Genomic DNA, 13,334 nt, shown 5'->3' with positions numbered 1-13,334 from the left:
TACCTTCTCAGGCTCTGTCAACGGTTGTTCTTTTAATTTAGCAGTTAAACTCTTCCAGTACAGTTAACCACCTAACTGAATATTAGTGTGAACTACCACCATGGGTAGATAAAAAACTGTTTGCAGGCTGACAATTTTATGGCCGTTAAAAAAAGAAAAAAGACTGTCACTTTTTTTGGCTCTTGTAGTCCTCTTTCTGTTAGGTGGGAATACAGTTCACTAAAGGGTGCCTCGGAGGGAGCACCACTTGTAGCTCTGAATATGTGACCTTGAACTACAATCTGAATTGTGTTCTGCAGCTGAATTTCAGGTGCAGCTACTTGGTTGTGCCTTAGCTCTGGTTCTCTAAGAAAGAAGTTAGCACTGCACTAGTGAAGTGCTTCTTTTAAATAGGTTACAGTTAAATATCAGCAACTCACAAAACAAAACCAAGACAATGTTACCTGCTATAAGCAATTTTTAGGACATAAGAAGGCTCATATCCGCAGAGCTAACTCCCTCCAGATGCAGGACCTTGCACTTGCCTTTGTTAAATTTCAAGAGGTTCCTGTCTGCCCATCTCTCCAGCCTGTTGAGATCCTTCCGAATAGCAGCACAGAACTCTGCAGTATCAGCTACTTCTTCCTGTTTTGTATATTCAGCAAACCTGCTGAGGAGGCACTCTATTCATTCATCCAAGTCACTTGTTTAATTTATTACTCAGTTAAACAATACCAGACCCAGTATTGACCCCTGGTGGACGCCACGAGCTATAGGTCTTTAACTAGACTGCTGCTCATGACATCCTACTGAGACCTGCCATCCAGCCAGTTCTCAGTCCAACTCACCATGCGCTCATCCAGCCTGCACTGACTGAGCTTGCCTATGAGGATGTCATGGGAGCTGGTGTCAAAAGCCTTGCTGAAGTCCAGGCAGACAACATCCACTGTTCTGTCATCTGTCCAGCCAGTTGTCCCATCACAGAAGGCAATTAGGTTGGTTAAGCATGATTTCCCTCTGGTGAATCTATTATGCTGACTATTCCTGATCACCTTCTTGTCTTCCACATGCTTAAAGATTCCTCCAGGATAAGTTTTTCCATCACCTTTCCAGGGACTGAGGAGAGGCTGACTGGCCTGTTGTTCCCTGGGTTCTCTTTCTTGCCCTTTTTGAAGACTGGGGTGATGCTTTCTTTCGGTTTTCAGGCATCTCTCCTGCTTGCCACTATGCTGAATTGCTATTGTCTTTGAGGTCTCTTCTATTTTTGTATGAAAACAGATTTTGTATTAAGTTATCTGTTCTTGGTCTTTAAATTTATTCATTTTTTCATCTAGCACAAACTTAATTTTTCATGCACGGTAGTCAGCCTGATGGTCTGTTCACTGATTGGTGAACAGCTCAACTCACGCTTGTTAATGCTGCCATCTTGTGGTTGGATTAGATTTGCAGCTGTTCGGTTTTTTTTTTTTTTTTTTTAACTTCCATCTTTTCGTGGTCCTTATTACTGATTGTAGGTGTTAAGCAGTTATGGAGGTGACCTAGAGTGTGAAACACACAAATCCATAAAATTCTTTGTCTCAGTGAGTTCGCCTTCTAAAGAGGTTGGTACAGCACAACCGGAGATACTATTAAAGACATAATGTTAGATTTTTAAAACCTGCCATGACATTTGTGTTGCCTTTGTGCAAGAAGTGTTACTGATTCAGATTTGAATGAGGAAGAATGCTAACTATGGAGCAGGCTTTACCCCTGCAATGTCATGTTTTTGATGCTTGTTTTTTATGAAGCTATTTGTGGTGGAGAAATTCACAAAGATGCTGGCCAGATCCAATCTCCTAATTACCCAGATGACTACAGACCTTCCAAAGAGTGCATATGGAAGATCACAGTTTCTGAGGGCTTTCACATAGGAATCACGTTCCAAGCCTTTGAGGTGAGAAATGGCATTGTAAGCTCTTGAACAGATATTGTTTCAGCTCTCTAGGTCCTTTAAAATTAAAAGGGAAGTAATATAAATAATAATACTAACTTAAAGAATTTTTTTTGGAGAAGTTCAGACCATTATTTATCCTCACCAGAAGTTTGCTCAGAAATTTTGAAGCCAAGTTTAAAATATGATGAGTTTTCAAAAACTGTTAGTCCAGATAGGAAGAATAAGAAGGGGCACAAAATTGCTGATTATGTTAAGTAGGGGATTCATGAGTGCTTAATACTTCACTCTGGTCAAATGAAACTGAATGTTCACAATCCAAGCAAAAAACCTTCCATTGGCGTTACTGGGACTTGGCAGACTCCAGGGTGTCTGTGACTATCCAAAGAAACATCACACTTCCACATGGCAGACAGTCCTTGAAAAGCTCAAAAAGATTTTCTACTATTATAGGATGTCTTACGCTCTTAAGTGCTCGATGATCTATTTCTGACTACTAACGTGTTAGTCACAGTCAGAAGTGGACAGGACCTGGGTTTGTACATAAATTCCATCTAAATAATTGGTTGCTGTGGCTTGTGCACCCTTACTGTGATTGTCCAAGAAAGAGCTGACACCACTACTCCCTGACTGTAACCCCAAGGCTATTCCTTGAGCACATTTGTTTGTAGTTGCTCTTTTCTATTACTTACAGCTTCTCATGAAAAAGTAGCTTGTCATGGAAAAAGTCAAGGACTGAGTTTCACTGGAGTGTAGCCATGAAATAGTTGTAGACCTGAGATGTATCCGTGTTTGAATGTGATTTCAGCTGCAGGAGTGACAGCAGCCATGAGACATGCAACTCATTGTGACCAGTTTGGGATGCTGCTTTCAAAGCTGATCTCTGGCCAATGTCTAACTGGGTAGCGATCCTGACTCAGCTGTCATGCTAATGAGCTACAGGCCCACCCTTTTCTATTTGCAGATTGAATGGCATGACACATGTTCCTATGACTACCTGGAGATCCGAGATGGCCTCACTGAATACAGCCCGTTGATCGGTCAATTCTGTGGCTATGAGAAGCCAGGAGATATCAAGTCCAGCTCAAATAAAGTATGGATGAAGTTTACATCTGATGCAACCATCAACAAAGCAGGCTTTGCAGCAAATTTCTTCAAAGGTATGTGATCTCTGGTACCTCTCAAGGTTGAACTTGGGGACCACTCATCCCCTAACCTACTGCCAAACCGAAGTTAGCATTTTATCTGCTTTTAGTTAAAAGCTTTTCGACTTATCTATACAACCGCCAAAATCAATTCTATACACAAGTTGCTTTGAGAGTATAGAAAGGTTTGATGTTGAGGCATGAACATCACCTTACTGATGATCACCCTCAAAAAAGGGCAGCCTTTCTTTTATGGGTCATCACGAGCACAGACACTAGCACCTTGTGTGGAGTAACACAGGTATTAGCCTGTGATCTTATTTTCACTTGTTACATAGTCTTTCAGAAAATTATCACACACTACTCCACTAGATTGAATGTGACCCCCATTTATTTGTGCCAGGGGATCCTGATATTTTCAAAGAAGGCATTAGTACTGTATAAAGAGTGTTAAAAATAACCCTCTGCTTTAGTTCTATTCCAAAAGTATCTGTTGGAAAGAAGGTAAATTGAAATATAAGTAGAATCCCAATGAAAACTTCAGAATGCTTTTAGAAACAAACATGTTCCTAATCTGAGATCCTTTTCAGGAAGATGCGAATGAAGACAAAGATTTTTCTTAAGAGCTGAATCCAAGCCATGGTTCTTTACCAGCACCCTGGTGGCTTGATAGAGGCAGAAACCAAATATATAACTATTTGGGAAAATACCCTGATGCAATATACCCTGATGAAAATAAACTGATGCAGTTGCTGTGAGGTAGTACCTAATAGCTGCAATGCCAATATTCGGATTGCATAAGTCCTTTATTTATTTCTAATTCAACTTGTGCCTTTGTATTAAGGGTGTTTACAAGATCACTGACAAATACTGTCATGTTCATTCCAGTCCCTGGACAATTCTGAGTGCCTGGGTTTACTTGTTTAAACTTCTCAGGTTCCATAGAGATACAGATTTCTTCCTCAAGACATGTTGGGTTCTTTCAGGAGCTGGTAGTGCAGGGGGATTGTGGCAGGAGTATAAAACTGCTTAGAGTGAATTGTTAGTACAGGTGCAGACATGGGTATTGTCTGTGCAATTTTTGCTGGCAGACTAGAATTTGCAAAGTCTGCTCAAACTTGCATGTGTGAACAAGAACAATGCAGTTTGTGGATGTTAAGGGTGTTGCTGAGTCCCTGCTAGTCAGTCCAGCTGAGGAGTGTAAGTGTCTTTGCTTGGGCCAAGCACCACAGTAGCCACAGTTACACATTTTCTAGCCGACTTGCACTGTGGGCAGAGCTGATGATGGTTTGCAAAAGCTGGGTAGACATACCCATAGTCTGTGTGGAATCCCAAGCTGAGATCTGAAGTCTGCAGACTACCTCCATATCCAGAGGGATGTTGCGTGAGTACCAGCCACTCCCTGAACAAAATAAATGAACAAATTGGATGTCTCTGCAGGCACTCAGACTACCATCCATACCTGATTGAGCCAATGGGTCAGTTTTGCCCTAATATACTATGAAAGAAATAGAGCATAAATCACATGTCTTACAACACTGAAAGAAAATAACTCAGCTTAAAACAAAACAAAAATTGATTTTAAATTTTGCTTTGTGACAAGTTGCAGTGGTAACTTCTAACTTCTCAGAGAAAATAAACCTGCAAGCAGCTCAGAGAGGGTAAGTCATTGATCATGTCCAAGAGAGAATGTCAAGAAGATATGAAGAGCAATTACTTCTTGTCCAACCCTTTGTGTATATCTCAAGGGAAAGCTCTAAGGTTGTGCTTCATTACTTATCTTCATTTTGGTAACAGGTTGTTTATATCACTGAATCATACATATTCTGTACATGGTTAAAGTATTAGTTGTGATGTGTTTGACTTATGCTCATGTTGTGCCTTTCTACCTGATGGCAAATATTAGTGGAAAGACAATACTTAGTGAAATATAGCTGCCCATGGCCAGGACGTGAGAATTCATGTCCCTCCCATTGTGAAGACCATATACAGTTTTTTGTTTGTTTGTTTGTTTGTTTTATGATTGTAGGAGAGAACACCTGTCTTTCCTCCCAAGCACATAATTTAACAGCCAGATTAGAAGCTATTATATTGTGTCCAAGTGTGGAGCAACAAAGGAATGCTCTACTTTCTTCATAGTGAATCCACAAACAGAAACCAGAAAATGAAATCTCTATGTATTATCCTTCTGTCCAAAAGTGTTGCCCGAGGAATGTGAGGGAAGTGTGACTTGTTCTGGTTTTCTCCTGACAGAGATGGATGAATGTTCTCTGCCGGATAATGGTGGGTGTGAGCAGCACTGTGAGAACACACTGGGCAGCTACAAATGCACCTGCGAGCCTGGCTATGAGTTGACAGCTGATAAAAGGAGCTGTGAAGGTGGGTGATGTAGAGATTGAGGCATCTCTCCGTAGGGTGGGTACTACAGCTAACAAAGGAATTGAACAAGCTTGAAGATGATTCTCCTTTTCCCTTCAACATCTCTGGTTCTGTTTATCCCACCTCCCCATCAACTCCCTCAGAAGTTATTTTTGTTAACATTAAGTTTAGTGAGAAAAACTGAAAATAGAGTGATTGTCTACTGCTAAATCCCTCTAAAAACTGATGTCCTTGGTCAGAGCAGATCTCCCATGATCCACCATGTGGGGCAGGGGGAACATTGGAAGCTGACAGCTAAAGCTCCTGGTCTGGCTTCCTTAGGCTGGATGCCTAATGCTATCCTGCCTTCTCAGCGCAGAGCATGTCTTTGTTACGGAGCAGACAGCAGCAGGTGCAGATCTGTGGAAAGGACAGTGGGGCTCCCCTTTCTGTCACTGCTACCTGCTGTCGTGCGGAACACGGATGGTTTGTGTGGGTAGATAGCCTAGACAGTGTTGCCCACTCTGATGGAGGGGAATGTAAATGCAACCACATTGTCCCCCAGATGAGGTGGTTGTTCTACCTCTGCTAAAACTCGTGAGGTGCTAAGAGTAATAAGCAAGTGAGTTGGAAAGTTTGGGTGAAACTCCAAATGCTTTGTGCAATTTTTGTTTTGTTAGGTTCTACAACACTGGATTTTGTATTACTCTTTGCTCTATCAAGTCCATAAAGCACTTGCTGCGCTTTTTAGCATTGAAGCTGCTCCCTTGGGTTAGTTGCCCTAATGCAAAACTATGCCAGGAACAAAGCACAGAAGATTTGAACCTTGTGGATTTTGAAGATCTGGCCATATCTCATTACTCCAAAGAAACAGCACGGAAAAAAATGTGTTGTTACAAGTAGAATTTTGCATCAAAAGAGCAAACTGAGGTCAATTTCTTTAAGGTAAAAACCATTCCCTCTCTCAAGAGGGTGGACCTGAGATGTCCTGAATTTTTAAAGGAAATGAGAGAGTAAAGCTAAGTCTCTGATTTTTACCTCCAATTTTCCCTGGTGAAAATGCGGTCTACTTGAAATAAGCCACCAAAGAGCTGACAGGAGTGTCTTCCTGAGGAGATTCCATTGTCCTCTAAGTAATCCTTCCTGTTAAACTTAATAAGGTTTGTCAGACTGCGTGTGGTTGAATTTACTAAGCTGACCATTACAACTGTATTGTGCATGGGAAATCAACTGATCCATAGTAAGCCCAAGGCTGTAGAGTAAAATACGGTTCAATATTACACAGTTTAAGCGACTCGTAGGGCTGCTGCCTGGCTGTGTGTGTTTCACTGATGGTTTGTAGCAGGTAAGGTTTCTGCCTTCTCTGCAACTCCTAACATTTGCTACCTGTTCTGCAGGCTGGGATTTGAAATGTGCCACGAGTCGGGGTCTGACTCGTTTCCCAGCTAACAGCATGGCCCGCTCTGTGTCTGAATAAAACTAAGCAAACCTTGTGTTCATTTGTTGCCTCTCCAGCTGCCTGTGGGGGCTTCATCACCAAGCTCAACGGGACCATTACTAGCCCTGGATGGCCCAAGGAGTATCCTACTAACAAAAACTGCGTCTGGCAGGTGGTAGCTCCAGCTCAATACCGGATCTCTCTGCAGTTTGAAGTGTTTGATCTGGAAGGCAATGATGTACGTAACCAACTCCTGCATCTCAGAAGCGTGACTATTGGCTAACTTGGAACTGGGTAAATCCTTCGGGTACAAGCCAGAGGAGCCTGACTTGCTGGTGGAGCTTCTGGTTGTTTCCTGACCCTTGCTATAAGAAGCCAGTAATGCTGATTGTTCTCCTTGAAGTCTGAATCTTCTTTCTCCAGGGAGTGGAGAATTAAAGTTGTTCTGTTATAAATGGACTTCTTTCCTCAGCCAGTTTTGCAAAATAGTAGGTGTTCTCCATCCTTAATAGGTGTCCCATCCCTCCCTTCCCTCGGGCTGCCTTTGTAAGAAAATAGAAGTGAATAAAGAGGTAGTTCTTCAAGGGTAAAGCAAATAACCATGAAAAAAAAATAGCCTATTCTCTGCCCTGCCAAGGACAGGATGGATTCTGAACAAAACATTCAGGTTTCACTTCCTCCACTGGAAATGGCTCTTCCTTAATTTGGGAAGCTGCTGAAGTTCATTCGATACCACTAGGCTCTTGAATAAGGTGGGAATAATAATTTTACCTAAATTAAATGGAAAGCCTACTATTCTAATAATCACAGCCCTGCTGGAAGACTAGGGCAAGAAGGGAATGGGGTAAGAACACTGACAAAAGAGAATTGAGGGAAATCAGGAGTGTGTATGTGTATATGGATATTTTCTTTCCCTGTCAGTCAAGCCCCTGTCCCCTCTCTCTGAAATGCTCTATTCTGAGTCCAATGCCTCTTCTTGGCAGGTGTGTAAATATGACTATGTTGAGGTTCGTAGTGGGTTGGCTTCTGACTCCAAGCTGCATGGCAAATTCTGTGGCTCAGAGAAGCCCGAAGTAATCACGTCATACGGCAACAACATGAGACTGGAATTCAAATCAGACAACACGGTATCCAAGAAAGGATTCAAAGTCCACTTCTTCTCTGGTATGTGTCTTGTCTCCTCTGACTGCACCTCTAATTGTTTAGTAAATTGTCTTAAACCTCCTGACGTAGTTGCATCTAAAAAGCATAGTTGCTCTGTGCTGTGTTATCTTGGTTTCTCAGTGCAGTGTATGGTCCAGTTTCGCAATGTGAGGTGCATGGATTTCATCAATGCCTCTTGTCCCTCCTCAATGGAAGCAATGAGGAACCCGGTCCTAGAAATTCTCTCTGTCTCCGGTGTCATTAAGAATAGCTTTTTTTTTTCATCTTCAGATAGCAGCTCATACCTTAGATTATCTTCTCTATCTGTTTGCTTGTGCTCTTGAACAGAGCAGCCTGAAGACGGAGGCTCATCAGAGCCTTTACAAACTTGAAAATACAGATATTGACCAGCAGATTTTTGCCTAGGCTAGTGAATTTGTGTGATTCTTTTCCTGGTCCCTATTTGAAAAGAAAGAGGTGTTGCTGTAGGTTTCTTTTAGATAAGGAGCCTTTAATAATTCAAAACCTGCATTATGTAATGCACTTCTGTGATACATCTTATGGAATGAAAAACAGTTGAAGAAAACTCTGTATGGGCTAATAAGGTGGTGACTGGACTAATCCAGCAATAGGGGTTGGAGGTTTGTGTTTGTATTCTCCAGTCTGCATATGGGGTTCACAGCTGGTGACAGTGGTAGTCTGCCTCTCACTGGCAACTCAGTATTTATTGGTTTGATCTTGCCCAGACAAGGACGAATGCTCCAAAGACAATGGTGGTTGCCAGCATGAATGTATCAACACTTTTGGAAGCTACGTATGCCAGTGCAGAAATGGCTTTATGCTGCATGAAAATGGCCACGATTGTAAAGAAGGTAGGTCCCTGCTCTCTGCATTCAGGAAAGATGAGCTACCACAAACACAAAGAGTGCTTCAGGCCTATGTTGGAAGCTAGTTTGTGCAGCCAAGTGCCGTACCAGTCTGGGGCACTGAAAAAGCCCCTTCTAGCTGAAAAACTACTTTGGGAAAGGAAAAACAGGGCTTGTTTTCAGCTCCATCCTTTTCCCAGTCAACACAGTGGCAGGGTTGGAGACCATGTCACCGGGAGCAGGGCAGAGGAGACAGAGGAGTAGGAGAATACATTTGGGAGTGAGGGTGCAGATGAGGTTAATGGGGCCCAGGGGAATAAACTGGTTTCTTTCACCAGTTGACCAGTTAACTCAGCCAGCTAGCGCGGCTGCACCAGGGGATGCCAAACATATAGGCCTTCCTGGGGACAAACCCAGCAGAATTGTGCGGTAATCCTGAAAGACTTTCTCCAGTGACCGAAGTCTTCCCTAGTTCTGCCATGTTTAGGGTCTCATTGGGCGTGAAGTAGCATGTAGGCCATTTCAGTGATGCAGTTCCTGTATGAGACCTACCTTGATGCCTCTGCCTCATGATCTCCCTCTCCTTCTCAAGCTGGTTGTGAGCATAAGCTGAGCAGTGCCGAGGGAATGATGAGCAGTCCAAACTGGCCTGACAAGTACCCAAGCCGGAAAGAGTGCACCTGGAATATCTCTGCAACATCTGGCCACCGAGTGAAAGTAGTGAGTGACCAGTGAATGGGAGTGCCAGGGGAGAAACATGCTCAGAATTGTGTCTCTGTCACTTTCCTTATTCTTGCTGTAGATCTTCAATGAGTTTGAGATTGAACAGCACCAAGAATGTGCCTATGACCACTTGGAAATGTATGATGGGCCCAACAGCAAGTCACCTATCCTTGGTCGCTTCTGTGGCAGCAAGAAACCAGACCCTGTGGTAGCTTCTACCAACAAGATGTTCCTTAGGTTTTACTCCGATGCTTCTGTGCAAAGAAAAGGTTTCCAGGCAAAACACAGCACAGGTAAGCTGATTCCCTGCCAATATCCCAGTGTGATGAGATGTCATCAGATCTCACTGTGTTGTTTACCAGTGAAGATCAGACCCACTTTTTTGCAAAAGGAGCTTAGCGTGGGTTTTATTTGGTTGTAAATTGTGCTAACCAGCTCTCAGACCACTGCTAGCACCATACCATAGATGCTAGCTGAGAGGTCTACTGACATCAGGTGTTCCTACTCATCTTCCCTTGTTTAAATTGAAGATGGTTGGTTGAGCAGCAGCCGCATCTGTTCCTCATCCATCCTCAGAAATTGAGGTGATATAGCTTAGCTTAGCAAGGGATGCCGCTAGGGTATATTGGCCCACACACGGAATGAGCGTATACCAGATTGGTTATGGTGGAAGTAGAGATGTGCTGTGAACAGACACAGCAAACTTGATCTTCTATTTGTGGCAGCCCAGAGGTGGGTGTGTTGTATCAAGGTTCACTTTTCTGAAACCTTTGCCAATAAGTGAACGAAGCAGACTGAGCAGCAGTGCATGTGAGAGGCATCTTCCTCACTGGCAGCGGGGAAACCAAAAGGATCAGGCTCCTCTACATTATGTGGGTCATTGGCTTCATGGATGACTGAAGACTTCACTGTTTTGTCTTAATCGGGTGCAGTGGTTAGTTACCTTCCCTGTTGTACATGTGCTGGAGGTTTTCTTTTCCCACAGACGGCCCAAAAGCGGGATGGCAAGTCTTTGTCACGAGGTAGGGCCTTTGAGGAGACTGTGTTTTGTGCCCTTTCTTCCTTCAGTGTGTGGCGGGCTCTTAAAGGCTGAAGTGCAAACTAAGGAGCTGTATTCCCATGCTCAGTTTGGGGACAACAACTATCCAGGTCAAGCCAACTGTGACTGGGTGATTGTAGCTGAAGATGGTTATGGGGTGGAGCTGATATTCCAGACATTTGAGGTCGAGGAAGAAGCTGACTGTGGGTATGACTACATGGAGATCTACGATGGTTATGACAGCACTGCACCCCGCCTGGGACGCTTCTGTGGTTCAGGGGTAAGCCATAGTGATGGTGAATTCACAGTGCTGGCTGGAGGTGGGAAAGAAGGGAACTCGTGTCCTTTTTCAGAGAGGGTCAGCAGTCACAATTTGGTGATGAGAATGCCTTGTGTGTCTGTGTTTTGCTTCTTCCCCTCTTGGTAAAGATTACAGTCATTTTATCTGCTATACGGAGTTGGTCTGAAAACCCTTCCAACTGGCTTTCCCTTGCTAAGCTAGGTCTGTGTGCAATCAGCATGGGACTGCTGCATTGCTGTGCCCTAGCCTGGCCCCAAAAGCATTGTGTGAAAGTAAGAAACTACTTCCAGAGACTGGTTTAATCCTCAGTTACTTCCTGCCTGCAGCCAAGGTACGTTGCAGTCATGCTCTGGAAAGAGTGAAGAGTGGAGCTGTTTGTTGACTCTGGGATGGTGTCCTGTCTCCTAAAGTGTTATCTGTGTCCCCCTTTAACAGAAGTGACTCTGGAATTGGAGTTACTCGCTCCAACAGTGTGTGGTATTTAAAACCAGAGGTTCCATGTTTGGTTTCTCTAGGACTTCAGCGATGAAACAGAGAATGTGCTTATTGAATTTAAAGAGAAACAATCAGGCAGCCCATGTGTCACACCAGCCTGTGCAAACTGGGGAAATAGTCTGGAAAACAAGCAAAGGCATAGCAGATTGGTGCATAGAAGTTCAGGACAGTGGGGCAGTAATCACCTACCTGCATGCTGTCAAACAGAGTGGTGGGGAAAGCATCAGTCCTGCAGAGAAGCACGGGGAGGTTATAGCAGGACACAACAGCGAGGGAAATCACCAGTTTTGCTTGTAAGATATATGGCTAAGTTATTTTGCTGCTAATCGACCCTGGAAGGGCCTCAGCTGCCAACAGGGTCCACTTTGCATTGTGTCATTTCCTGAAAAGATTAGGACAAATTAGAGCATACTCAGAAGGCTGGAACAAGAATGTCAAGGGAGTCCTGTGAATGTGACCTACCAAAACCAACCGGAAGAACTGGGATTGTAGAATGGACTGGCATCAGTCGTCACATGTTAAAAGGCAAGCATGCAAAGAGCAAGGGTATATGCTCAGGAAAGCAGGCAGGGCAGGAGGTACTGAGTTCTCAGTATTTGTGTTTTCTGGCCAGTCTGTCTTCACTGTGAGCTTGAACTCTGGTATCGTAATGCAGTTATTTAGCATGCAAACTTGACCAATCTATGTTCTCTCTCTCTCTTTTTTTTTTGTTTTTTGTTTTGGTCTTCCTTTTCTGCAGCCTCTGGAAGAAATCTACTCTGCAGGGGATTCCATCATGATTCGATTTCACACAGATGACACCATTAACAAGAAAGGCTTTCACGCCCGATACATTAGTACCAAATTTCAGGATGCACTGCATATGAGAAAGTAATGTGACTGCTCCTTTCAGACATTCCCCATCTGAAGATTGAGACGCTTAACTGTGATCTTTGTCTTTTTTTAAGCTTCTGTGCACCTGGCCTAAAGCAGTGTACAGCATTTTCTGTAACTAAAACTAAATCCAGTCACAAAAGTTTGCCTCTGAAATCATTAGCTTGACCCTCTCTTGTTAACATACCCAGGACCAAAAATTGTCTTCTAATCATATCTGTCAGGGCATAATCATTGTATTTTGCACAGCTTCCCGTGGGGTTGAGTGAAGACTGAGCTTGAGCTGAGAGAAGTCTCAGTCTCTTGAATATCCTGTCTCTAGGTGACATTTTCTAAGCATCCTGTACATGAGCTGTGTGAATGCATTTCCTGGAGCAGATGATGAGGACAGCCACCCAGTAGGATTTTCTCAAAGGACCTTGGGGAGCACCCACTCTCCCCTACAAAGTACTCTGTGCAATAAGTGAACGACCAGATGGCCAGGACTCCAAATTCCATGGCTCCTCCTATCCCATCTATTTATTGTCTTGGTTATCGTGGCTTGAGAGGTAGGAAACGGTATGGGGACAGTCTCTTTAGGGCTGCTAGCTACTTGGACCACAATGAACAAGAAGTGCCCCGTGCCTGATCTGCAGTAATTGTCACAGTATGTGTTGAATGGGCGTACTTCCAGGCAGTGGCCAAATGAAATGCTGTGGCTGACAGGGCAGTGCTTCTGTAGGAGGCAAGGCATGAATGTGTGATGGTGGCAAAGCTTAGGAACTGGAATGCTGACAGCCTGCTCCCATTACACTACCAGGCAAGGCAGCTCAGTGGGCTGTGGCAGCAGTCCAGGCCTTATTTTAAATAAGAACTCTCTCCTCACTCCACCCGTGTTTGCTTTCCCAGTCTTCTTTATGCTGCTTCCATTCCACACTCCTGTTGTTCCTTAGTACCACTTTTTTGTGAGCCCTTCCTTTTCATAGCTGTCTGAGTTGCTCTCCCCAGAGCTCCCCACAGCTACCTAGGGGTGCTCTGTGACATCAGCTAGCCAGAGCATTGCAC

General features: G+C 43.8%; 1 protein-coding gene across 1 annotated transcript in view; it reads left to right on the top strand.

Moving 5' to 3' along the window:
* The window catches only part of LOC311211636 (tolloid-like protein 2), a gene marked incomplete at both ends in the record, with an annotated part of 81,513 nt that extends 69,222 nt beyond the window's left edge, over window positions 1–12,291 (top strand). The window contains 10 exons of the mRNA XM_084290505.1: window positions 1,767–1,912; window positions 2,874–3,069; window positions 5,308–5,433; window positions 6,928–7,088; window positions 7,834–8,014; window positions 8,740–8,865; window positions 9,452–9,579; window positions 9,662–9,875; window positions 10,651–10,901; window positions 12,157–12,291. Of these exons, the coding sequence (XP_084146631.1) occupies window positions 1,767–1,912; window positions 2,874–3,069; window positions 5,308–5,433; window positions 6,928–7,088; window positions 7,834–8,014; window positions 8,740–8,865; window positions 9,452–9,579; window positions 9,662–9,875; window positions 10,651–10,901; window positions 12,157–12,291 (1,664 nt within the window). The remainder of the gene's footprint in view (window positions 1–1,766; window positions 1,913–2,873; window positions 3,070–5,307; window positions 5,434–6,927; window positions 7,089–7,833; window positions 8,015–8,739; window positions 8,866–9,451; window positions 9,580–9,661; window positions 9,876–10,650; window positions 10,902–12,156) is intronic.
* Window positions 12,292–13,334: the final 1,043 nt, after the last annotated feature.

The sequence above is a fragment of the Netta rufina genome, assembly GCF_964035555.1.
Source record: "Netta rufina genome assembly, chromosome: 7".
Lineage (NCBI taxonomy): Eukaryota > Metazoa > Chordata > Aves > Anseriformes > Anatidae > Netta > Netta rufina.
The sequence above is the reverse complement of the archived record's forward strand: the minus strand, read 5'-3'. Positions and strand labels throughout refer to the sequence as shown.